The 26,901-nt window shown below is 42.8% G+C and overlaps 2 protein-coding genes across 11 annotated transcripts in view; one reads left to right on the forward strand and one right to left on the reverse strand.

Annotated features, from left to right (window-relative positions):
• The first annotated feature begins 749 nt into the window (after positions 1-749).
• On the forward strand, positions 750-18,290 carry CCND1 (cyclin D1). Of its 3 annotated transcripts, none has more exons than XM_005511057.4 (5): positions 750-1,403; positions 3,119-3,334; positions 3,882-4,041; positions 9,464-9,612; positions 14,832-18,290. In XM_005511057.4, exons 1-5 carry the CDS (start codon positions 1,206-1,208, stop codon positions 14,985-14,987), a joined length of 879 nt encoding a protein of 292 aa, XP_005511114.1. In that variant the 5' UTR covers positions 750-1,205; the 3' UTR covers positions 14,988-18,290. The 3 variants fall into 3 exon arrangements, with proteins under 3 accessions (XP_005511114.1, XP_064921605.1, XP_064921606.1); XM_065065533.1 differs by lacking the exon at positions 750-1,403 and adding an exon at positions 1,559-1,677; XM_065065534.1 differs by lacking the exon at positions 750-1,403 and adding an exon at positions 2,731-2,749.
• Positions 4,214-26,901, reverse strand: part of LTO1 (LTO1 maturation factor of ABCE1) — a 31,732-nt gene continuing 9,044 nt past the window's right edge. Inside the window, exons 1-4 of one of the 8 annotated variants that reach the window (XM_065065537.1) lie at positions 14,602-14,832; positions 10,993-11,047; positions 8,524-8,579; positions 4,214-6,298 (exon numbers count right to left, since the gene is read on the reverse strand). In XM_065065537.1, coding sequence (XP_064921609.1) covers positions 6,069-6,298; positions 8,524-8,579; positions 10,993-11,047; positions 14,602-14,686 — 426 coding nt within the window. In that variant the 5' untranslated portion in view covers positions 14,687-14,832 and the 3' untranslated portion in view covers positions 4,214-6,068. The other 7 variants (XM_065065536.1, XM_065065535.1, XR_010473159.1 and 4 more) reach the window with 7 other exon arrangements.

A 26,901-nucleotide genomic window follows, 5' to 3' on the forward strand; every position in this document is an offset into this window, starting at 1 on the left:
TTTAAAAAAGACCTTTTTAATTAGAAACGACGCAAAGTAAAGCGTTTTCAGGTACAGGCAGTTCATCACGGGAGTTATTTACGGTGGGGCCCCGTGGTTGCGCGTCACGCGTGGACAGGCTGTCCCGGCAGCGTGGCGTGTCGGATGAGGCCCCGGCAGGCGGCTGCCGGCACCTCCCTCTCTTCCCCCCCCACCGATTCATCTCCCTTTAGGTGCAAGAGGAAGCTCTGGCCACCATTTTGCTGCTCTGCTGGGATATTTTTTCTGGGTGGCTGTGCGGTGGGGGTGGGGTGCCGAGCACGGCCTGCCCGCCGCCCGCTGCGGCTCGGATTAGCCGGCACCCTGTCCCCCACCACCCCTGTGCCCCTTTTGGATGGCAAAACCTTTAAAGTTAAAAGAAATATGTTAAAAAAGAGGAGAAAAAGCATAATCTTGGCAAATGGGGAGGAGACCCCAATGTCTTTACAATTCTGGCGTGCGGCAAAACCATCTAGGCTGGGAAAAAGTAGGAAATGGGAGAAAGATTTTCCCTTGGGATCGACTACAAAGAGCAGGAGTTCAGGTTGGGAGCGCGGCCTTTTAAGCGACAGATATCGCAGGTATGCACCGGTGACGGCAACAGTAATAATTGATAAGGAACAGCAACGCACTGGTCGTGCCCCGGTCCCCCTCCCCGGCGCCCCCAGTAAAATAATACCGACCAAGCCTCCTTGTATTTATACCCCCGCGTGTCTGTGTGTGGCCTGGCCCCATTCATCATTTGGCTCCCATTGCAGAACTCGCTCCATTTTTAAAATTATGCATGATAGAGACAATTTGGGTTTCCCCCACCTCTCCCTTGCCCTTGAAAGCAAGCCCTTGTCTCATTTGCATTTGCATTAAACCTCTGCTCTCTATAAGCTAAGCAAAGGGGAAGGACTTGAAGCCTATGGGATGGCTTTAGGGCTCTGCCCCTTGCTTTTGGCTCTCTCTCTTTCTCATTCTCTCTCGTGCTTTGATCTCTGCTTAACAACAGTAACGTCACAGGGACTATACAGGAGAGTTTTGTTGGAAGTTAGAAAGTTTTGCAGCCTCCAGAGGGCTGTAGCGGCAGTAGCAGAAGCAGCATCCAAGGGACTCCTGGAAGGGGAAGAGAGAGGGAGCGAGCGAGCGACTGACTCAGTCCCTCCTGCAGAAAAAACTGAGCGGAGACCACGGAGGCAGACATGGAACATCAGCTGCTGTGCTGCGAGGTGGAGACCATCCGACGAGCCTACCTGGATGCCAACCTCCTCAATGACAGGGTGCTGCAGACCATGCTGAAGGCGGAGGAGACCTGCTCGCCCTCCGTCTCCTACTTCAAGTGCGTGCAGAAAGAAATCTTGCCATATATGAGGAAAATAGTTGCCACTTGGATGCTGGAGGTTTGTATCTTTCGGGGCATTTTTTTTCTTCCTTTGCAAGCTTCGGCACCGAAATGAATTAAGGCGGAGAGCTGCCCCCCCATCTCCTGCGGCGCCCGGCGCCCCCCCCCTTCCCGAAATAAAGTTCCCCGGCGCGGCACACGTTGCTCCGGCTTCGGGTGTACGGAGGGGATGGGAACCGGGGTTCCGATCGCTGTCGCCGTTATTGTCGCTTCTTTATCCTCGGGTCCCGCCGCGGAGGAGCGGCGGACACCCCCCTTCCCCCTCACCGCCGGTAACACTGCGTCGGGGGTCCGGGGGTGCCCCGGTGACTTTTCCGGCCGTCGGGGCAAAGCGGTACCGGCGGAGGGGAGCGCGGGGAAGAGCCGGTTCGGCCGGACCCCCCTCCGAGGAGCGGCCCCGGTTCCCGAGCCCCCGGCCGCGCCGGGAAACCATGCCAGTTAATTTTTTCTGGGGATTTTATTTTAAATTAATATCCTTGTACACGTATGCAAGTGGCTGCCCGTGCCAGTGTTATGCGCCATCTTTGTTCTTTTTTATTTGCAAAGCAAAAGAAAAAAAAAAAAGTGTTTATTAATCGAGAGAAAAAATTAAGAAAGTCCCGGGGAGCAAGCCAAGGGTGTGTGTGGCGGGGGGAGAGCGGAGGAAAGGGCCGGAGGAAGAAGGTCGGGGGCCGGGGGACCCCGCTGGGGCTGCGGGCAGGGGGACCGGCCCGAGGGGCTCCGGCGTTTCTTGGGGGAGCTGCAGGGTGAAAGTTTCTTTGTTCAGCGCGAAGAGAGGCTGGAGCTGTGGTCACCCCTCAAAGGCACGCTTGTGCGCGGCGGCGATCTGCAAGGTCGCCTGGGAAAAGCGAGTTGGAAAGAGCCTCGTCCCCTGGAGGGACAAGTCTCGGGGGGCTCCCAGCGGGAGCCCCAGGGACTGGGCTACATTTTCATGCTTTTTCGGAAGGCCTGGGCGCCCGCGATCTATTTTTAATTAATTTTTGAAAGCGCAGCGCCCTGCCTCGCTCTGGGAAATGTCGCGCCCGGTTGTGCTGCAGGGCGAATAGGGAGGCGGTGAATTTCACTTCGGGGGGCTTCCCCGGAGCCCCCCAGGATGACCACGTCCACGGGGTTCGGTAAAGGACCCCCGCCGCTTCATTTTCAACCTTTTTTGAAAGCTCCACGGATTTTTTAAATATTTTTAAATATTTTTTGAAAAGATGACGTCTGGGGAAATGAGGCTGGACGCCACCTTTGTGTCTCGACCAGAGAAGGGAATAGGCAGCACAACGGCAAATTGGATGAAAAAATAAAAGCGAAATAAATAAATGCGGGGCCAAGCCTGGCTCTGCACCCCATTCCCAGGCACGGGGGGTCGCATTTTCCTCCGTTTTCCTTTTTCTTCCTTTTTAAAAAAATTGTCTTAGGGGCTGGAAGATGGGGACAGACCTCCTTTTCGATCCCCCCCCCCACCCCCCACATTTTACCGTGAATCGCCTGCGGATTTCTAACGCCACATTTCTCCCCACTTTGTCACTCGTGACTTTCTCTTTCATTTTCTTTGATGTCTCTGTTTTTCCATTTTTTATCCGTTTCCCCCCACTGCATTTCCCCCTTCGTCTCTTTCAACCTTGCCCTGCAAAGCCTGGGAGGTGGGGGGGGAAGGGAAGACAGGACAAGCCCAGTTTTCGCCTATATTAAATTATTCTTCAACGATCTCTCTCCTTCTTGCAGGTTTGCGAGGAGCAGAAGTGCGAAGAGGAAGTTTTCCCCTTGGCTATGAATTATTTGGACAGATTTTTGTCGTTCGAACCCCTCAAGAAAAGCCGATTGCAACTGCTGGGAGCTACCTGCATGTTTGTGGCTTCAAAAATGAAGGAAACTATTCCTCTGACCGCAGAAAAACTGTGCATTTATACAGATAACTCCATTAGACCCGACGAATTACTGGTAATTTCATGTTTAAACACCTCAGGAAAATAATAATAATAAAACACAAAAAAGCGCCTCTTAGGAAGCCCCTGGACACTGGGGGGGGCTGCCCCGCTGTCGGCGGCGGGTGGGAGCCGCTCCCCGCGGCCGCAGCAGCTGTGGCCCCACCGGGGGTCGGTCCGGATCGGGGGTGGCCGCATCATCCCCCAACCCCCCCCCTAAATTCCGCACCCCCCCAAATAACCGGAGCGGCCCCGACCGGACGCGGTTGGGCGTGGCGCGGGCGCCCCCTGGCGGCCTCCCGGGCGCACTGCGGGTCCCCCCCTGCACCCCCCGTCCGACCGGGGATCCGCCGGGGGAGGATTCGTGTGCGTGGGTGTGTGTGTGTGTGGGTGTGTGTGTGTGTGTGTCCGTGTCCGTGTCCCCATCCCAAACCCCCTCCGAGGGCTGAGTGTCCCGGCTGCGGATGCTGCCGGTCCGGCCGTGTGCGAGCGGAGCTAACCACATTTCCCCTCTTCTCCTTCCTCTTCTCCTTCCCCCTTCCCTCCCTCTCTTGTCTTTGCAGCAAATGGAGCTGCTTCTGGTGAATAAGCTGAAATGGAATCTGGCTGCAATGACCCCCCACGATTTCATTGAACATTTCCTTACTAAAATGCCTCTGGCAGAGGACACCAAGCAGATCATCCGTAAACATGCTCAGACTTTTGTGGCTCTGTGCGCTACAGGTATGAGCCCTGCACGTTAAGCAAAGCGCGTCGCTCCCCTACACACCCCCTGGCTTGTAAAGCTTCCCGTAGCTGTTTGGTCTAAAAGCGAATTCACAGAGCTGCGGGGAGGTAATTTAAGCCCCGATTATTGCCCCTTGTTGTTTGCAGAAGGTGGATTACTTTGCAGAGGTAAGTTTGGTTTTGTTTTTTATTTTTCCAGAAGATACTTTGCTTCTGAGTCAAGTATGTGTTGCTGTCAGGGAGGGAGAAGCCCCCCCCCCTCTTTGTAGCTTAGGCAGGATTTCTTTACCTCCGCACACCGCGTTTTATGTGGGGGCTGCAAAAGGCTTACGGGGAATCCCTCCCCGCGTGGATCCATTCAGTTTTTAAAGGCGGAGGGAGATTTCGCTTGGTGAATAGCTCTGCGTGGGGTATTTTTCTTAAAAAACACTCTTCAAGTTGCCTCTTCCCCCCCTCGGTCGGTGGCTGGTGGGTTGGAGGAGGGCCACGCGGCACCGCGGCTTTCCTGGCACAGGACCCAGGCGCTGCCATCTGCGCCCTCCCGACCACGTGCTGCGCCGGAGCCATGTGCGGGGCCGGCCTCCAAAAGCGCCGACCGTTCGCTAAGCCAGGTTTGCAGAGGCCTGATCTTTGGTTTCAAGGGCACCGCGCGTGCACGCCGCTTCTTTGAAGTCCCCGTGTTGACTGTGGCTTGTGTGTGTGTGTGTGCGTTTGTACATGTACCGGCTTTACCCGCTGAACCCCAGCAAGAGGGGAAGAGAAAAAAGGCGCAGAAGAATTCCCTCTGTTCTCCAGATCTCGCGGTTCCCACAGGACGGAGTGGAGGAGCGGGGACAAAAGAAGTTCTAGAGGGAAGATCCTCTGTTTAACCCAAACGTGTTCAGCACGTTTTCTTTTAGTATGGCGAGACCAATGCGGGACTGGCAAAAGAATAAGGAAGGAAAAGCAGCCAAAGCAAATGTTCTTTTGCAGTAGCACGTAACGAGGAATGCCAGACACTCTGTTGACACTGATAAAAACGTAGTGTAAAGGAGATACAGCGCTTTAGTAAATGTTAATGTTCGGTAGCAGTTGTGCTAAAAAAAGAGATCAAGGCTGCATTTGGACTTGAGGGACTCACACCTGAGAAGCTCGGTGGGATGTGTGTGGCCAATGGCAGAAATTAATGGTGTGTAGTTTATTTTCCAGAGATGGATCTGGTATAGAGAGATTGAAGGAAGACTGCAGGCACTCAGAAGAAAAAAATCATTTCACAGTATCAGCCCTACTACAAGGCCTATATATAGCACGACCAAGCCATAAAAGAGAAATTTATAAACACTGGCATTGCTCTTCATCTTGGGCCTAACATCAGCATAACGGGCAGTTCGTAAATTAGATTGCCTGGAATAATGCTCGGTGTTCGGAGCGCTACAACCTTCAAACATCCTTCAAACTACCTGCAGCAACATTTTGGGAAAATCAGACATAACTCTCCATGCCAGATTCTACCAGATAAGGCTGCTACGACTCCGAATGCGCGATTCGCTCAGTTTGAAGCTTCCTCGGCTGTTCGCTAAAAGGAGCAGCTACCTGTGCTCCCCTTTGGATACGGGGATGTTTAACCTAGGTTGTTGTGCTGGCAATGACAGGGATAAAAACAAGAGTAGTTCAAAGGTTGGAGACTTGCTAAGAGTCCAGTACTTTGATCTACTGTCGGTGTTGTTATGTTTCTTTTAGGAAGCACATCCAGAGCCTTTATTTAACACTGCTACACGCCACAGCTGGAGAATGGATCAGTAAATGAGAACCATGTTCTGGGAGTTTGACTTAGGTTTTAAAAAAAGCAGTGCTGAGCTCACCAGGACTGGGGCCCTCTTCAGCTCCCTACTGAAGTTGGGAATATTGCCTGGGGAAGGAGCACTCAGGAAGGCTGCCACGAGGCTCTCTGTGTTTTCATTGTTATTTCTGGATGTCAGGATTTTTCTCTACCTCTCGCTTTCCTTCATGACTTCTTTTGTTGGCTAGTGAAGATCACATGTGGCTTAAGTAGCATCTGGACTTTGCTTTGCTGTCGCTGGGTCGCGTTGTGTTTTTCCCGTTGCCAAAATGAACCGGGATGGACCTGCAAACGCGTCGCGCTGCCTGGATGCTGGGGGGCGCAATCCAAAGTCCGCTGGAAACACTGACACTCGCTCAAGTGGCCTCGGGGGCAAGTGCATTTTATCCTTTGCGTGAAGCACAGCCCGCGTCCTCTGCTGTAACGGAGGGTCTCCTAAAAAGAGACAGCACAATAATTCTCGCTTAGAAATTGTGGCTTAACAAGGTGAAGGCTGTGGAAGTGTTTGTGGATGAGTGTTACGCGTGTTGCTCCAGAAAGAGAAGGTTACGCCGCAAGGTGAAATCGAGGGGAATTCCTCCTAAGCTCCCTCTTCGGTTGTGTGGCTGGTAGAAGTGGATTTGTTTGATTTGGTTTAGTTTTCGAAAAATCCATTTTCACCAAAGGATGTCTTTGTGCTGTGGTGGGTTCGGGAGAAAAAGCACCAAAAAAAAACCAAACCAGGGGTTGTTTGAAGTGAAGACATAATTGAGCTTAATGAATGGGGCTTTGGCATGGCCGAGCAAGGCAGGGAGAGCTCAAAAAGAAGCAGGCCTCTTTTGGCCCAAGTTAAGACCAGTGTTGAGGGAGAACTGCAGCTCTATACAAGCATAACAATGAATAGCAACAAATATTGGAGCTTCAGCATTTCATTATGTTCCTCTGGTTATCAAAACATACCGGGCTCCTTTTATATTATTATTATTATTATTGCTATTATTATTGTTGTGGCTTTCCTCCTCTCCGATGGAGAAATCACGATCCCCCTTTGAAACAAGCGTGTTACAATTCTCCCATTCTCCGGCCTTTATAAAATTGGAAGTCTCAAGGTATGCGACCAGTTGGAACCTGTTGCATCTTGCAGCAAGTGATTTATGTTCGCAGTTTTGATTTGCCTCAATGAAAAGATTTTCATTCATAGCCCCCAGCTCTCCAGACGGATGGAATTGCTGCTCCATTTAAAAAGGAAAAGGGGTGACTCGCCTTGTTAGGAATTTTTTTTAAAGCGCTGCAGCGCCTATATGCCTGCTTTGTCCTCCCTTCAGGGTGGCTGGCATTCTTCTCTCTCCTCCCCCTCCTCTCTCTCTCCCTCTCTCTCTTTTTAACAACGCTGAAGTTGTTTATTCTTTTTGGATGAAGTCTCAGATAGGCTACTGGGGATGTGTGCTTCAATTGATGGGGCCCCCTACCCCATTGTGGCTGTGTCAGGTCTAATTCATCTCACCGAAGCCCCCTTGTTCCTGAGCGCTCAATAGCGCAAGATGAGGCGATGGAGGCTGACAATGATGCCACACTCTTCACTTGGGGGCATCCAATTACAGGCGAGAGGGGCCCCCTGATTAATATGCTGAAATTAGTGGCCTCTGCCACAAATAATTCCTTGTTGAGTTGCAACAAAAAGGCAGTCCATGCTGCTTGTCTGGAGTGGTTATAGGGACAGACGCAAACTGGTCATTTAAACTTCATTATCACTTTTCCACCTTGGAAAGAATGAGGGTGTGACTATGAATTCATGTTCTTGTTTACTGCTCCATGTAAAAGAAGAACGCAAATATTCATCCCAAACGTGATCCCGGCAGGACAGGCTCATTAAACGGACACATTTTGGTCGTGTTCTGTTTGTGGAGCTCAGGAAATAAGTGTCGCGAACGCGGTGCCACCGTACCCCTCTGAGCAACCCAGCCTTGGGGGCGTTCATGCTTGCCCACCAAAATCCCTCATTTCTGAAGTCTACCTGCGACCGGGTATCAGTGTTTCTGTTAGGGGACTGGCTTTGGAATGTGTGCTGTGTCCATAAGCGGTCTGGACTGCTTTGATTTCTGGGAATGACAGAAGCTCGCGAGAAGGTGGGTGTATTTATCTGGGCAGATTAGGAAACGGGGATAAACTGAATGTATTTAGAGCGTGGTAAAACAAATGAGGTGACTTTAGATCCAGCTTGCCTTTTTCCTGGCAGAGCATCACAAAAGTTTGGCCACAGTTCATCGTATCGGTTTAATTTTGAAGGTTCATAGAACACTGGGCGAAATGCCCCTTTGAAGGTGGGTATTGGTCAGGGCCACAATGGAGTGTCAGAGGTGTATGAATGGATTCAGGGAGAGGATTTTCATAGAGTCCCGAAGTCTTTAGTTTCCCTGGTAAAACATTGACACAAAAGTTATTTTATCATAATAAAGGAGATGCATGATTTAATACTTAAACTGTTCCACTGAGCCCTCTAAGCTGTCCATTCCTTTGATTTCATTCAAGGGTTTGACAGATGGTTTATATTTTTTCAACCCGGAGGAAGTTGTATTCTGATAAAAGCTGAAGGAATGTATCTCAGATCTCAGGTTCTTGTGTATAATGTGGCGTTTCCCTTTTCTTCCTCACCAAATTAGACGTTTACTTGTGCCACTTACTTCCTTTGTTTCTGATTCTCCTCCAAGGTGTACACCGCCACGGATCAAACGCATTCCTGTTGAGCAGAAAGAGCCTTAGCATTAAAATGTGGATTATTCTTATTAAAAACAAAACAAAACAAAATCCAAAAACATGCTAAATGGCAGAGATAGCCCCTTAAGGAATCATGGGAGTGGCTTTGTGGAGAGACCTACAGCAATGCAGTCTGGAAGGGGGCCCAGCCTCTTGTCAGCATGGTGTCACATCAGAATGTAACTGATTGTCCGCCAATTCTTGGGACCCCCGTCACTTAGTTATGCCACATTTACATTAAATCCCTGTTGCCAGGATGGATGGCAGCCACTGACAAGAGACTAGGTTGAGACAAAGCATTTTTAAGATGAAACCTTAATTTAAATATGGATTATCTGCCTCCTGACAGGGTTAAGCTGTCTTTTTCTTTTCTTTTTGTTGATGTTGTTGTTCATTAAAGCTATATTCCTTTCAATGCCAGTGCCAAGGTTTCTGCTTTAAAGGCCGCAAGGACTCCTCATTAGCGAGCACCTTGGATCAGATCATGCGAAACATTTAAGAATACAGACAGGTTTTCTCAGATGTATGGTGCCATTGACCCCAGTGGCATTATTCACATTATTTAACATTTGAAGAACGGGGGCCCTGCTTATGATAAAAATACCTCAAAATGATGAATGGCCTCCCAGGCTTAGTGCTAGGAAGGGCTACTCGCTCGAGCACAGTTGCTCATGTGGAGAAGCGTTTACAGGTTTGGACCTGTAACACTTTTGGAGCAGGAGGCGCCTTTCTGCTCACAATTTTCCCTGCCTTTTCGGATGCAGCAGTTGGCTGGTAGAAGAGTGTATGTGTATGGGCAGGCTTCTCCTAAAGCAATAATTGCAGTCTTTTACTTTATTTTATTTTTTCTCTCCTTTCTTCATACAGATATTAAATTTATTTCAAACCCACCCTCCATGATCGCGGCTGGCAGTGTGGTAGCAGCTGTGCAAGGCTTGCATCTGGGGAACACTAACACTTTCCTCTCCTATCAATGCCTCACACATTTCCTATCACAAGTTATCAAATGTGACCCGGTAAGTGACTCTTTTTCTCTCGGTTCATCTCCTGCCGTAGAGTTTTAAGAATGAACGCCTGCTTGCTGCCTGGTAGCTAAGCCGATGGTAAATCTCCATATAAAGTTAAACCTCAGAGTGGGATTTTTGAAAACGGTGGTGTCGTGTCCGTCCTGGTTATTTAGCTGTCATTATATCCATTAATAATCAGTGATGACCACATCCAGCGCTGATGTTTGTATCTGACAAAGCAAAGGGAACTCTGCATCTATTTAGGACGTTGCGCAGGCTGTGCTTGGTTGTAGGTAATGAAACCAGGGGTCTATGTAAAACAAACCTTTGAAAATAAGATGAGGAAATAGTTACTGAGACCTCGCGGTATCTCTGACCTTATCTTTGACCATTCTCGAGGCCTTTTATTGTGCCAAGTGGTGTGAAAAAGCCCTTCTTAAAAGAGTTCTAATGATGTAATTTGGTTTATTACGTGCTAGACCTGCACAGTAGCCGGTATTGAATTCCTTTTCGGAACAAATGCTTGTCCCACGACTTTCTGACAAGGTAGATGGTCCTCACAGGACTCTCCTTTTGCCCCGCAGCTTCCAGGAGATGCACATCAGTAACTAGTGAGCAATAAACCTTTCATGAGTGAATGGGCCAGGAAGGGAGCCGACAAGGAAGACCTAAAGTCAATGATCCATGTCATAATGGTGTGTGAAGTTGGGGCAGAGTTGAGCTTTGTTTTGTAACAATGTGGAAGACCAATAAATAGATGCTTTAAAAAGGTTCTTGTGAGGTCTCCAAGCGCTGGACAATGAGTCAAATAAAGACAACTCTGTGGTTAGCGGGCAGAGTCTTGGAGATGCTGTTAAATTATTTTAGATGTTAGTAATTTAAATACATAGAGAGCTGTGCTAGTCCAGACACTGCAAAAGTGGGTTGGTATAATTGGACTTTGTTGACAGCACTGAGTGATTTCTGGAAAGCTGAACGCATCATAATTATTCACAAAAGAATATTTTACTTTTGATAGACTATGTGAAACAATTGCTGACAAATATCTCAGCTTATTATTTTGATCACCTTAACAATGCCTCGCTATTGGGCACCTTATTTTTGCCATTTATATTCCTGCAGCTAAAGTAATATGGATCCAGTGCTGAAAGGTTAAATACTCCAAAAACTTCAAATGCTGACATAAAATGCTGCTCGGTCTGGCACGTAAATGTAATGCTTTTAGTCCGTTTGCGAACAATGTAGATATTTCAGTGTATGGTTGGCCACTATCCAATGCAAGTTATTTGAAGCAGGTACTGAGGAAAAAATATCTGTTCTGATAGTATCTGATTCAAACAACATTATTTAATCATTCCTGATACAGAGCGTTGAAGTAGATTCTCTCACATCTTGGAGAACGGCAGCACGTCCTTATGTGACTTGGTTGGATGACAGAGCTCTTCTAAAAGAAAATAAAGTAGTTTTAGCAAGAAGGAGAATTCTCGCTTGTTTCTATTGCCACTGCAAGGCCACAATCTGTATGGCCTGAACTTAAAGTTAGTAGCTTTAAAAGTAACTAACTCCCCTCTGGCTTTCATTACTAAATATATTTATGTGTTAGAGCAGCTAGAGTTAGAAGTAAGGTTTTTGTATAGGTTGCTACAGAAAATAAGCATCATAAAATTATATCTATGTGTATGTATGATGCGTTTTTAATGGAATAAGGGAACAGCATCTTTCACTACTATTGCTTGGAGTAAACTGCTCAGTTTCATACACAGCATGATTCTCCTGCATAGACAATTTCCCATAAGATGTGTCATCCCCGGTAACAAATGCTACTCCCACGATCTCATTTCACTACCGTGTATATGAAGCTTGTTACTCCACAGTGATGGTTCCCCTTGTCAAACCACAGAGGTGAACACGCTTTATATTGGATGGTCTTGAAATACGAAGAGCCTGTGTTAGAACCCGGCTCGCATTCTCCCTGATTATCTATTAGCTAGAGCAGCGGGGCTGTCGGATTTCAGGTTACATAATTACGCTTTTTTACCTTTAGTCTCAAAGAAAGCTGAATCTAAAGTAAAATGAATATCACCTGATTGGAATTCCTTTATGGTTCATGTTTACGTTGGTAGGAGTCCAATTTCCCATTTTGCCTTTGATCAGGGGTAATTAGAAGTCAGATAATCACAATTAGAAGTCTTGGGCTGTCTTCCATCATTCTATTCTTGACCCCATCATCCAAACAGATTGAATTTTACCTGACATTCATTTCCAGGCCAGAAATTTGCTAAACTAGATTAGATTGGGTTTCCATGCTGTCTGTTAGAACACTGGAATTCGTCTGCCTGCCCTTACTCAGAGGCACCTTCAAACATGTGCTCGTTATCCGGACAGGTCCGGCACTAACGGAGCATTTCCAAGCAGTTTCTTTGTGGTGTTGTTGTTTGTTTCCTTTAGTATCTGACCCTGGAGTCCGATCATGTCTCCTGTGTGTGTTAAAGGTATTTGACCACATCAGTTAAACTAGCGAGTCTTTCTTTTCTCCTCTCACTGAGGAGCTTAATTAATCCAGGAAGGGTTTATGACCTTGAACAAACTGTGGGCATTGAAAATTTGGGTAGTGAAGCAGAAAAGTTGTTGGGAGAAGTTATCAGAGCAACGCTCAAGTTTTGTATTTGCTGTTGAGCGTTGTGAAGTACTGAGAAGGAAAACAGCTTTGGTGAGGCTCTTCACAGTGCATTTTATATTTTGCAGTTATTTTTGCTAACTAATACAGTGCTGCAGACAAACTAGTCACCCAATAGTCAACTGAACAAGAAATTAACAAAAATGCTTAAAGCATTAAAACATATTGTTCATCCAACTGTAGTTTAAGATGTAGTCTGTTCATAATACACGGTAAAGATGATGTTCTTAAAACATACAGTTACAACAGGCTGTATGCTGAGAATCTCACAGGAAAAACAACTCTGTGGTCAAAAATTACCTTTAAATTACATAGCCCTATGTAATTATTCATGACTGGACTCCAGAGGGAGAAGAGGTATTTATAGAAATTCCTTTGAATGGTTTTAGTTTGCAGAGCTCCAAAACACTATATGCAAATGGTTAGGATTAAAAAAATAAGAATTACCGAACAAGCTCCCCTTCTGCAAAAAAGACGGTTTGTTTGGAAATCGGTTGGCGTTCAGTTTGGAACACCGAACACGCCACCTTGTTAAAACACAATTATCCTCCAAAGTGCCTGGATTCTTAAAACAAAAAATACCTAAATGCTCTTTTATACATCTAATTCCAAGTGTGACTGAGGTCCATGGTCCAGGACCTGCAAGTAGAAGCTTTAGAGTCAGGATTGATCCGTCATACGTTGAGAAGGGGCGAAAGGACTTCACAGAGACCTTATTGTGAAGGGCAGAGGTATGTCGGAGCCCAAGGCATGATGACTTTAGGATATGAGGCGTTTCTTTTTGTCATTTAAAACGCTGTGTGTCTCTGTCAAGAGGAAATATTACACTAGGGTTTAAACCAGAAAAGGTCATAGGTTATGTGTTTTCAGTGAGCTGTAACTGATGGTCTGATCTGCTTAGAGGTAGGATTAACCTCCCTCTCTCTCAGAAAGGACTCGCAGAGAATTGTTTGCTTGGGTTTCTAATCTTATTTTACCCCAAATGCCATGTGCCCTTATTGGTGGCAGAGGAGATTCTTGTGGTAGTGGAATCAGTGAAAAGCTGGTAGATCACACAAGAAGCCTCTGAATGAAGGCAGAATTGAAACTGGGAAAAAAAGAAAACAGCAGGCAGGTCACCCTCTCAGGAAAACAACATTCATTCTCAGTCATGCACATCCTAACACTTTTGACGGCAATTTATCATGGAAGACTGGGTTCACCACAAGGGCTAACACATGTCATAGGTTAAATCAGAAAAGGCAATCCTGAAAGGCAACTTCAAAGTCCTTAATACACAGAGTTAAATATGTTGGGGAAAAGCTTACGATGTTTGTTATAAAGATATGAGTAAACAGCACACTGGAGGAATTTTGGCAAAACGCAGCGTGATTGTTTTGCCTATTTAAGGCACCATTTGTGGCGTTGCAATGGCTCTGAGGAATGCAGAAAGTTGAACAGGTTGAGCTAACGGGCCGTCTCCAATTGCTGTGGATTGACAAGTATTGGAGATATCTGCTCACGCTACAGCATAATGCCTGGGGGAAGTTACCTTTCCCCACAGGAGGTGTGATCTGCTGGCTGCTTTATGCTTGGAATTCACACCAAAGTCTCTGCACCCTCCTGAATATTCAGCTCCGAGATAACACTTTTGAAGCCAGGGAAAGAGATCTCACCTTGAGATTTCAGGGTGAATGTGGTAGCAAACTGCAAGCTTGGCAGCCCTTTGTAACATGTGCTTGCAAAGATGTTTAGTGGTGCTTCTGAAAGATCTCTCCATTTTAGGGTCATACAGTCCTGTACATTTTTCTGTCCAGATGCTTTTGGAGTTAGAAATCAGTTGGCTAACTTGAGCTGCAGGCAACTTTGGGCATGTGTATCTAAATATATACACGGCACTTCCATCTAAGAACTTTATATTATTGGAACTCAGCCTGGGAACATCACTGTTGGTGACCATCACTTCTAGTGGACCGTAATTCCCAAGTGTAAATCATTACAGCATCGGCAACACTTGGACCGAATGACTCCAGCCCAGTTTCATGTCTTTGCAGTTCCACTCGCTTAATTTTGATTGATTCATGCTGCTGTCCAGACTGTTCCAAAAGGTATAAAAGGACAATAACGTAGAAAAAATACACAGAACTGACGTGTTAACAGCACGGGCAGAAAAGTAGTAGCGCAAACTAGAACGTCTTGGTGTGTCAGTGTCCTGCCTGGGTTAGTTATTACGTGTGTCGCTGTAGCGGAGCATCCATCACATTCACTTGTAGACCCGTGGGCTGAGACTAAAAACAAAACAGCCTCGGTTTGTCCAGAGGACCATCTATGGAGATGCTCACCTTGGCCATTAGATAGAAGATGCGAAGAGTTAGTTGGCATCCTGCAGAAATCGGAGTAGCTTGTCCAATCCATGCGCTGTTCCATGTTTCTCAGACTCCTTTGAGTCTACCGCCCTCCCAGATTAACTTGATTATATTTCTCTTGCTTTTTCAAGAAACGGTATTCGGTCTGTGATCTTATTTCTAAAGGACTCTTGGGTCTTTTTCTCCTTCCGTTTCATCTTCTCTAGGATTGTTTACGAGCCTGCCAAGAACAGATTGAGTCCCTCCTCGAATCCAGTCTACGTCAGGCACAGCAGCACAACGTATCTTCAGAAACAAAGACTGTAGAGGATGAAGCAGACCTTTCCTGCACACCTACCGATGTGCGAGATGTGAACATTTAAGAGGACTTCTGCTCAAGGCTTTGCTTGGCGAGAAAAAGCAGACAAAGAAAGGGCATCTGAGAAGGAATCAGCAGCAGGATCTCCCCCCCAGAAACCCTTTTCTCCAGGACATTTTTATACCAGAAGGGAAAATCAGTCTTGTTCTATTTCTTCTTGCTCTGTCTCCCTTCCATCTGTGACTTCAAACAAATAAACAACAAAAAAATACCCCAAAAACTGTCTTAAAAAAAAAGAAAAAAATAGTATTTGCATTACCCCCAGGGGTTTGTGCTACAAAAATAGAGGATTTTATACAATAATAATCAACTAGTTTTTATATTAAAGTGTTCTTGTCTGTATGTTGTAAAAATAGGCATTAACACACAAAATGTCTCCAGGGGAGGTATTAGATTTGATTTCTTACATATAAAACAAATCAACCAACCATTTTTAAAGTAGAAGAGGTTTGTTTTGTTTTGTTTTTAGATAGTAAATGAAATATTCTTTTTTTTTCTTTAAAAAGCATAGCTTTAACGCAGTTCTAGGCTTTTCTGTATCTCGCTTGCTTATGCATTTAGTCACTTTATATTTCATCTGTAAATGTTTATTTTATTTCCTTAGGGTTTTTTTTTATCCTCTTCACCTTATAAATGGTTAACGTAACCCATAAGTTAGTGTATGTTAGTATGCAGCATTATTATATGTTAATCTTTTTTGTGCCTGTGGATTGCCTGGGCATAAGGCATTTGTAGGGTTCCAGCTTAGCATTGTTGGGAAAGGCCAATGTACTACTCATACGATACTCTATTATATAAAGAGAAACCGAAATAGTGACATAATATATTATATTTTTGTAATCTTCATATTTTTGTAGTTACCTGTGTAAAAATGCTGGTCTGACCCCACAGATATTCCGCCTAATTATGGTCAGGTTCAATCCACAGTTCAGTCTTTGTTTGTTTGTTATATTCTAAAACCATTCCATTCAAAGCACTTTCAGTCCATTAGATATAGGAAATACATTCTTTTATTGTGTGGGATTTATTTTTCTTTTTTTTAATGGAATGGTTTGGAAATATATAAGTGCTTGTTCGCAAGGTTGGAATTGCAAAGCAAGTGCATTTAACTATGGTGTTAGAGGAGAGGTGACTTTTTTTTGCCGAAGGTTGTGTTCCAGCGAGAGAAATTGCATTAACAAATTGCCAGGATATCTTCCTATCCTTGTCTATAGAAAAGCTGAAGTTTAGAATCCTTTGGTGCCAACTCATCTTTATAAATTAGGGGCCTTAAAGGTTCACGTATAGGACGCATAGTTTAAGGATTGTCGCTAGATGTTTTACAACTGAAGGTTTTTAAACACTAAAATATATAATTTATAGTTAAGGCTAAAAAGAATATTTATTGCAGAGGATGTTCGTAAGGCCAGTATGATTTGTAAAGTAATGCAATCGCCCCTTTTGAAAAACAAGGCTCTTTCTACCCTTGATGGCGCAGTTTTAACACAGCTTATTAAAGAAATAAAGGACACGCTTCAAAGAACAAACCCAAAACAAAGCCGGCGATTTGGCCCCTTCCTATACATTTTCAAAAGCAGTCTAACCATGAAAAGAACGCCATAGTTAATAGATATGAAAATTGGAGTACTTGAAAGAAGTTCTTATTCCAGTATATGCCCCATTTTTTTTTATTTAGCTACAAATAGAAAATTTGCACATCTTGGCTATGTATCTTTTTATTATTATTTTAGAAAGTAGCTGAAGAGACGTGGACATAGCTGTTGAAGTTGATGCTCGAGGAGAATGTGATGGTGAAATGTATGTGAGAAAAATGCCGCTAAGGTGTTGATTGTAAAAATAAAACAACGGAAAAAAAAAAACCACAACAAAAAAAGGAAAAAAGAAATTAAAATTAAAAAAAAAAAAAAAGAGAGAAAAAGAAAAAGAGAAAAGAAAAGGAGTGGATGCTCCATTTTTATTGAGCTGCTATGGATAAATTCCCAGCATGGTTTGAAAAAAAAATTAACATTGCTTTTCTGTATCTTTGTCATTGTGTTTTGCTGCTATTTTGTGGATCATTTTTTTTTGTTTTGTTATACAATGTCATATACTGCCATGTTATAGTTTTAATTTTCTCATAGAAAATTATATTATTGACATCATTTTTTTTTTTTGTAGATTTTTTTATGTGATCAGTTTTTACTTAATGTGATTACTGCTCTATTCCAAAAAGGTTCCTGTTTCACAATACCTCATACTTCAGTTACCCGTGTCTAGACCAGGTTTTAATGTTCGTACACAGTGCCTCATAGTTCTACTGCAAACGGAAATGCATCGAACGTTATTCTGAATGGGTCTCGCGATTTGCAACTAGGTTGCGTTAATTTAAAAAACAGCAGACATTTCAGAAGATCAAGTAATGTCATTTTTTTGTGTGTGTGGTTCCACATTTTATAAAGCTGGATTCTTTGTCTGATCTGGGGTTTATTATCATAGTAGTTTTAAGCTGTGTTATTAGCCACATTGATATATGAAAGGTGCATTATAATATAACTCTTGTGTGCCACCTGATGTGGTTTCCCATCAGTTGGGACGCATCATTTGGTATGATAGGTTATTATCTGGAACTCTAAGTATTTTGTGTGTTTAATCTGTTATGATATACTAGGGTTTTTTTTTTTTGTTTGTTTTGTGTTTTTTTTTTTAATTATAGCATAATGCTAATTTAAAAAGCCTGTAAATCTCATAAATAAGCCAGCTAACAGAGTTGTATGCTGAAGAATAATCTAGCTGTTGCCTGTATGCTGCTAAACCAAAACAGAATTAGAACTCATTTTGAGGCAAATGCAGTTAAGATCCTACATAGTGCGTAAATAAAGCATTGCAATGCTACTAGCAGTCGCAGGACCCAGGAGGACTGGATACATTCTGTCCAAATTTCAGGAACATTTTTTACTGCTTACCTCATAAAACACTTCTGTTCGTGGCATCTCTGTGTCTCTGAACCAAACATGATTATTACGTTAGTGCTCGTTGGTTTATTATGTGTTACACTGAGTGGCAGTGCGTACTGCAGATTTCTTTAAAATATTGTTATGTACTAAAAGGCCAAATCCAGATAAGTGGGTTCAAGTGCCAACAGAGATGCTTTATTTGTCACGTTGTTATAACAATCTGTAGTAAGCAAGCAATTCAGATTTGTACATTTTTATATTGTACTTATTGGCATCACTGGTCTGAAATGCACATTTTCACCAACAGACCTGTAACAGACGAAGTTTCCAGCAAAAAAAAACTAAAGTCTAGAAATAAAATTGGTAAAACCCAATGTCTGCTTCTTGTCATTTATTTTTTAATGGCTTTCACAAATGCTGAATGGTAGGAACTACCTGATGCTGCGAGTAAACCACGTGGCACTTTCTGGTTTTGACTCTCCTGTCATTTCAGGAAACCGTAGGTGTTTTTAGCAATGGGTAAGTGACTGCCTGTCACTGTGATGTGTATTTTTATAGAAGGTAATTAGAGTAAAATACCATTCAGTAATAAAATAAAAGGTAAAATAAAGTAGGAGCTGGATGCTACAGAATGCTTATTTCTATTTATCAGTGTAAGGTTTTGTGGCCTGGAATACCTTTACAGAAGATAGTTTAAGAGCAGTGAGGTTCATCTGCTTGCTTTTCCGTTCCTTCCCCTCATGCACAGCTTTTGTATCTTAGTATTGTATCACTAAAATAACAAGGAATAAACCTGAAAACTGTAAAAGCCTATTCAAAATACATTAAAAAGAACTAGACCTGGAATGACAGAAATTATATTACATATATATATAATTATATGTATATTATATATATATGACTATAAAGTAAATTGAGAAGCAACTATAACCTGTGTTACAGTTCACGTTCCAAAGTATCTCTGAAAACTGGGGATGCTCATTATTAATTATTACCAGAGCTGAACACAGCAGAAACAGCTTATTCTTAGTGGAGATGCTCAAGCTTCTAACCTATGAATTTGACTACTTGCCCTATGAAAATATTTCTGCTTTAATTAAAAAAAAAATCCACGTAAAACGTCCAGTGCTTGTCTCTGATTTTGCAAAGAGTTTTCCCATTGACTAAACTTCACGTTACAACCGATTCAATGCAGTAAGTACGGTAAAGGAAACAATGAATCTCCTGAGATTAACACAAAACGTGCAGTTACTAATAGATGGGAAACCATTTGCATCAGAAGAATCCCAGTCACGCTTCTATCTTGCGTTTTCTCAGTCATTTCTGATGGAAACCTGAAGCATGTGGGCTACCGTAAAATGACAGATCAGGTGGGTAAAGTAATATCAGTACATCCTGGGGTCTATAATTTGATGCCATTTAAAACGGGGAGTTCCTCAACATGGTCAAGTTACACTGGTTGGCCGCTGAGGAAGATTGGTATAGCAGCCAAAGATCGGAACTAGATTCACAGTGACTTGAAATACAGCTCTAGACAAAGCTTAAACTGGACTCAGTCAAGAATGCCTCATTCCATTTAAGCCCATATAATTGGCTCTGTTACTTAGATTTTCCTTCTCTCAGACATCATCTCTAAACGCAGACTAGTAAATTTGAATGTTGGGTGAACTATGCCAGTATTAGTCACATTGCAAAGGGCAGAAAGACAAGAATGTGGCAAGAAAAACAATTTACTATAGGCTGCAAAAAATATGCATGTTCAGCTAGGCTACGCTGTAGCTTATTAAAGGGAAAAATACTCTATTTTCCTACATCAGATTGATATGTACACAGAAAAACCTCCAAAATCCCTCAAAAAATCCCCTCAGTTCCATTGCTGAACTCAGACTGACTGACAAGCTTGGATCTTTTATGAGCACTTAAATTCACACTCTTTATTAAAGAATTAACAAGATCTGTTAAATGTAAAAACTTGGAATCCACTTCCATTCAAGCACAGCTGGGATTTTAAGTGATAGAAAATTCCAGAAGATAGAGGAGAAAGTGATGCTTGGAGCTATTATTTCAAAGGAGTCATAGGAATGACCCAGGCATGGAGGCTCGATACCCTAATAAAGATTCCTGGCAACGTCACTGAAAAGCTACAATGGGACAAAGGCAGTAAAGCTATAAACGATGGCATTTTAACCAATTCCTGCCAGCATCATTTTATGGGAAATATATCTCTTCAGACAAACATGGGATTTTTACAATCCCACAAATAAAACCGATTCTAGTAACTGGACTGGCATGGCAAACAGAGATTCCCATCTGGCTTTTGAGTTCCACACAATATTCCAATCAAATGATGAGAAAAGGATTACAAATTAGTCAGCTGGTTTGCACCGATAACAGGAGACTTGCCAGACTTCAGATTTTGTTCTTCAGGGTCAAAGTGTACAAATTTAGGAGCAAGGCAGAAGTTACCCCTTTGTTTCTTTAATGCAATAGATATTTAAGAGGAAAAATGGAAATAGTTACTTGATGATCCTATTAGCAGCTGCAGAGCCTTACTTAATCTGTCCTACTTCTTGCCTGTGTGAAGACTTTGTATTAAAAAGCCTCGTATTTCAGGGAAGTCACTAAGAATTCACATCCAGCATTTTCCTGAGGGCTCTTACCTGAAGAGGGAACTGCTGGCAGAAAGACTCTGTGCTCACAGGCAGCATCTCTGCTCCACGTGGTCCCTGCTGATGCAGGAGCATCACCCGCAGTGTGTGGGCAACATCTGCTCCTGGGTACACACCACAGAGCTCCTGAAGCTATTTTTAATGTGGTCTTCAGAGCATCAATTCCTTCAAAGAATAGCCCCAAACTTTTTGGGAGCAGTCACTACCGTACATAGACCGACAACAGCTTTTTACTTGTCTCAAGTCACCTCTCTGGACACAGGAGGTTGTGTTTAGTGGCTGTGAGAGGTCTCCATTCTTATGCAGAAGGAGAAAAGAAAATCCATCTGTGTGGATTTTTATGGCTTACACTACTTGTCTTACTTACGATAATATCCTTGCAGAAATACAATAATCAGTGTTTATTTCCGACTAAAAAAACCCAAACACATAGCAATCCTCAGCAAAACCAGAATAACAGTCTGTCCACTCACTTGAAGACTACAGCAGAAAATTATCTTCCTACCATATTCAAAATATATGCTAACGGACAGTCAGAGTGCAATCTTCCCTGCTAATGTGTCTGTCAAGGGGTGAAGCCTACCTCAAAGCCACCTGCCCAGTCAAATGAGACCTCGACTACAGCTGCTCAGCTCTGACTAATCTGGCATGAGCTGGAAAACAAAGAAGCAAAATAACAACTTCGTTAAGCAACTGTTGCTAAATTGACACTTGGTAACACAGTTGGGGTGGGTGACCAGAGGGTGACGGGAACTTCTTCCCCACCAGTAACTGGCTTCAGATATGGAAAAAGTCAGAGAGAATGGCCTGGAAGTGCTTGTGCTGACAGATACGTATATAAAGCAGTAACTGGTTAAGAGGGTAACCGCGCGGGGTTGGAGAGAGCTCCAGGTACAGGTATCTTACACCATCAGGAAAGTGAACCGAAGGAGGAACCGCTACATGCACACAGGCCAAGCTCCAGGCCAGGACCTGACACGTGGACTCTCCTCCTGGGTCCATGTGGCGAAGCTCTAGAGCTTTGATTTGTGCACATAGCGTGTGCATCACAGAATGGCACTTGCTCTCCACTCACCATCCCAACCCGCTAAGTACATTTCAGATTGTATGTGGCCAAGTGGTGCGGTTTTGTTATTTCATCCACCCCACCTGACTGCCCTGTGACGCTTGTCTTAATCCACCCGCAATGTATATTCCATTAAATCCCTACTCCTCTAGGACAGCTACACATTTCTCACGCTAAGAATGTTATTTGTAACATTAGCACCAGGTTTCAAGGAGTAGGGCTGAGATGGGCAAAGCATTTAACAAGGGCCACTAAACCCCCACTAGAGCATTACGACAAGTGACCCAGTGTCCTAAGTCACTATTCTGATGGCAAACTGTCTGAAACGGTCAATTGAGCTTTTTGATGTTTCATTCCTCCTTTTATTAGATGTTATCGCTATAGCTTGTTTAAATATAGGGTATTTTTGAGCAGCTTTTTTGCTCCTTGAACACCCACAGGCCACAGTTCTTTCCATTTGGTTGCTGGCCACTTTAAATATGAAGCTCTGATATACTGTTATGCATGCTGTTAAATATAGCTATGTTCTCTTTATGTGTACACATAATATCTTCCCAAGATTTCCAGAAGGCATCAGCAATTATTTACTCCAAAGTAAACGTTATTTCTTATAAACAAGATAGCGTTATTTCACATTTTTGACTCAGTATTTGTGTAGCTGATTCAGTCATTCACTATGAGCATTTTGTTCCCTTTACAATATACCTATCAGCCGCACATCAATCCCAGCTTCTCTTTTCATGGAGACCCTTGGACTGCAAAGGATCAAAAAAGTTCCTCCCTTACAGACAATATTTTTCCAATGTAAATTAAAAACTTCATCTGCCTTCACTTCTGCATGACAGTGCTGGACAGAGTCAAACAAATACATGCAAAGCCTCACGTGTTTGTGGAAACACCAGCGTTCTCTCATCCTCAAACAACTTTCCAATTACATAAATATATTAATAGCCCTCCGTGTTTTTAAATTCCTCTGTAAACCTGCTTAAGGTGTCTTCAGGGATCTCTTCCCATTTGTCCTGTGCTTCTCCTGAAGGAGAATTTCAGGCAAATCACAAGTCAAATCACAATCACAAGCTCCTCGAAATAGTCTTTCCACGTTTTTCACTAACACGATGCATTTCTTTCCCATTGGTTTGAGACATCGTGATGCTACTGGACTTCCAAGAAGTTTGTCCTCATCTTATTGCATAAGGGAACTTAAAAGATATACAACTATAATAAGCCAGATTCTCAACATGCGGTTCTAACAATGCACCTGTGGTGAAGCAGGGTTATGAATTCCCAAATTGTGCTCTAATCATTCTCCGTCTTACTTGGGTGTTCTGCATGCGAGACATAAAATGATGCCATAAATCCAAGTGCGTTTAGGTTTACAGTGCATTTAACTACAGCACGGCCAAGGTCTCCCCGAGAAGGAAACACACTGCAGAAATAACCTCTAGCTCTGCTTAAAAGTGATAGATTATTATAGCGATTCTTAGCTTCAAATAGTAATTTGGTTTTTAACTTGTATTTCAGAAACTGCCAAGTGCTTATTAACAATAACTTCTGTATGTGTGGTTTTTTTAAAGGAGGTAAACGGGGTCTCAAAAATTCAATGTCTGCACATACATTGCAGAAAAAAAAAAGCCAGTTTAGAGAACAATGTAGGCATGTGTTTTTAAACTACTGTTCGTGCAGTCTGGTCAGGACTGTGTGACACAGTATACAATGTTTTGTCATCCAAGGAATGTCTTTGATCAAGAGTTTATGCAAGAAGGAAAAAAAAGCCATGAAACCCTAATCCGTTCCCACAGTCCAGTAAACGTGAGCTGGACAAACAGTGGACAATAGCAGTAAAGCTTGCTGCTGGAACAATAGCTGCAACTACAAAAATTAAAGGGTTGCTGACTCACAGTTCCTACTATCAAGAAAAGATTCCACGCGGTGTTGATTATTCCCCAGAATCCTGAAGATGCTTAAGGTTAAAAATGGGAATTACTACTACATTGAGATAAAGGAGCAAAATGCACTGCTGAACAATCAAAAAATGAAAGATCGTGATAAATACTGATGGTGATTCTGGAAACACTGAATAATCATCTTTCTGCCTAAACATTTTGCTAAAATAAACTTTGTCATTTTACGACAAACAAATACCAGTTCAATTCTTTCAGTGAGTATCCCACTCCTTCACGCCATCCATACAAATTCTGCACAACTACCATCAAGCTTTCTAGTCTTTCAAGACAAAAGCTACGTGCTATTCCTTATACCCATTGAGAAATCTGTCGGCAATTTTGCCAAGCCAAAACCACACACAAAATGGCACATTATTGGTCAATTACACATGTACATGAAATAAACAACTAAAAACATTGTATAGCAAGCCACTTCGGAATTAACTTGCACTTTATACGGCTGATTTTTTTTACCTTTCATATATTTAATGAGAATGAGCAGGTACTATTTTATGTTAATAAAGATTTCCGAAGTCTCCTACGTTGGCTGTATTTCAGACAAGCTTAGGGACCACGTGTCCTTCTGCATAGTATTACATCACTCGGTAAAGCAAAGTACTTGAAGAATCTTAGGGTGAAAAATGCTGCAAGTATGTAATTATTATACTCAGGGAATAAACACTTTTGTGATGAAGGCAGGAATATTCACAGTGCGATGCCAAAGAGATCTTGAAGTTAGCTACATATGAACAAACTGTACAAGCAGTGTTTAAAAAGAACTTATTTGGATCTGTAACAGCATTGTCCATCAGCACATATCCATATTTTCAAGTCTGAGTGCATGGGTTTCTATACTTAGAAGACTGTTTTCAAAATAGTGCATGAAGCTTTTTTCATGTTACTTTTCACGTCAACAGAGGCCGAGCTGGTTCTGCAATTCCAGACACTGGGACGCACTGAAGCACTTCGGTACCAGACTGATCTAGTTGGCCTTTGCGCATCGATCCTGGACACCAAAACTCGCAACTGGAAACTGGCCGCAGAACTCATTTCACACCCACCGCATCTCCATTTTTTTTGGTGATATATACGTTTAAGGGTGATGTGTACTGTCATAAATTTATCCGTTAAAAACAAACCCAACAACTCTGGCAGACTGTAAAATGGGAATCTTCATGGTTACTTGCCAAACTACGAAAGCTGAAGTTTTAGGCTGTAATTAGACCAGAACCCATTGCCGTAAGAAGCTGCAAAGGGCAGTATTCAAAAGGGAGTAACGTTCATACTGAGTAGCACCAAGAATATAAAGAATTATAACATTAGTAGAAATATTAAACCTTTTGTTTCAAACTAAAGCCTTTCTCATTAAGATCAGGATGAGATCTAGTATCATGCACACATTCCTCTGAACAAAGTCCCATCAGAAATACGGATTCTAATTCAGAAGGATTTCAGATAATCCTAATATTCCAGCAGACTTCAAATTATACCCTTAAGATGGTCAGGCACACCAACACCAGCACTTTGTCAAAAATATGTAGTGCTTCATGCTGTTACCACTGCAGAAATTGTTGATGAAACCCATTACCCTGACAAGGACTCTCATCCCCATCTTCCTTGCCTACAGCTTTATCTCCAGAAAATAATAACAGTTATTATAATATCATCAGCATTCCCTTTCAAGCATGTAACACTGGCATGTAATCACAGGACATTATTAAAAAAACCCTGAAAATGTTCAAACAAGTCACCCAGGGAAAAGGCACCCACTTTTATTTGAGATTAAACTCAAAAGAACTAGAAAATAATCTAAGATTATTAAACCAGACCTTGCAACAGAAGGTTGTACTGAATAATACACAGCTTTAGCAGTTTGGGAGCAAATAAATAAATATTCCATCCAGGCCTGTAGCTGCATGATTTTTATAAATAGTAATAATAATGTGATAATAGTGACTCAATTTTTAATGCTCTTTTCTTGTAACACCTGAATGTGGATATAGGTATTAAAACTTTACATACAAAAAGGGCTCAAGAACAGATGGAGATGCATACAGGACAAAAATATGTCAGCACAACATGATTTATGGATTTAAAACCTCGAAAATGCGGATCATTTGATCTCTTTCTGTGGGCTAAGTCAGATATCTTAAAAGGGTATCAGTTCTTGCTCTAAAGCACTGAGGAGTATTAAGGCACAGGCAGACTTGTGACAGACCTATCTCCTTTCCTTTTGTCCCAATAAAGAAAGTTGTATTTACAGCCAACATGTAAATAAGTATTCAGAAATGCATCATAGAGCTCAAACGTTCTCTTGCATCTCTTCAAAAAAACAAAGTGTATATATTTATAAACTTTGGAACCAATCTACTGAAAAATTAAAACTCCTATCTCAGCATGTTTAAAAATAATTGTCCTGCTTTTGCTAAAAACAAGTTTCTCTTTTAGTGAATTTGCCTGTCAGCTAAAGGCTTCATATTAACTGCATTTTCCTGGAGAACCAGACACATGTTTTGGTAAAACTAGCAATGGAATGCGAAGTTATTGATAAGCACAGATGGACATCTCGCGAGAGGGGCGACGAGAAACAAGAGACCAAGAAACTGACCAACTGTGTATAACATTCCATTCACGTGAATACTGCATATAGAAGTGGGAGATCATGAGGATCTCGTCCCTTTTTCCCTTTGCCCTTTTCCCTTCTGCTTATGGCCGACATTAGGAGAGGACCTTGCTAGTCGTCCCTGCGAACTGAAGCCTAGTGAGAGACCGAATCCAGCTCCGGTTGGCTGCAGAGTCCAGTCCAGGACTTTGGTTGCCGGCTCTGCAGTTGCCGAGACTTTCAAGATTGGTTTTGTATATTTTGTATTATTTTCTCTATTCTTATTAGTAGCATTAGTAAAACATCTTTAATTTTTTCCAACGCTCTTCACTCTGTCCTTCTTTTCCTCCCAATTGCCTCTCCTTAGTGGAAAGAGGAGGTTAACAATACATCTGCCAGGGTTTTATTGTCACCCCGCAATCTTAACCCCTCGACAGATAATCAATAAAAATGTGCTACCTTTTGAGAAACTCAAAAGACACAGAGCAAAACATGCACTTTACTCACCAAAAACAGTCCTACAAAAACAGTGTGTATAAAGCAATCTTTTACTTTCCTTCCTCTAAATGCTGTATATCCAGAAAGCTAGCAACGTGATTTGCACAGGTTCTGTGCACATATTAGAACACATCATTGCTTATATTTTTCATACCACAAGAGCAATTGGATCAAAAGTCACATAACCAAACAAGGTACACCAAACTG

Source organism: Columba livia, chromosome 5 (assembly GCF_036013475.1).
Source record: "Columba livia isolate bColLiv1 breed racing homer chromosome 5, bColLiv1.pat.W.v2, whole genome shotgun sequence".
Taxonomy (NCBI): Eukaryota; Metazoa; Chordata; class Aves; order Columbiformes; family Columbidae; genus Columba; species Columba livia.

What these genes read in the sequence shown, in the direction of transcription:
- CCND1 (XM_005511057.4), top strand. Translation starts at nt 1,206, where the DNA reads ATGGAACATCAGCTGCTGTGCTGCGAGGTGGAGACCATCCGACGAGCC. An exon ending in TTAGACCCGACGAATTACTG is followed by an intron (nt 3,335 to 3,881) that starts GTAATTTCATGT and finishes TTGTCTTTGCAG; the next exon opens with CAAATGGAGCTGCTTCTGGT. An exon ending in AAGTTATCAAATGTGACCCG is followed by an intron (nt 9,613 to 14,831) that starts GTAAGTGACTCT and finishes CATCTTCTCTAG; the next exon opens with GATTGTTTACGAGCCTGCCA.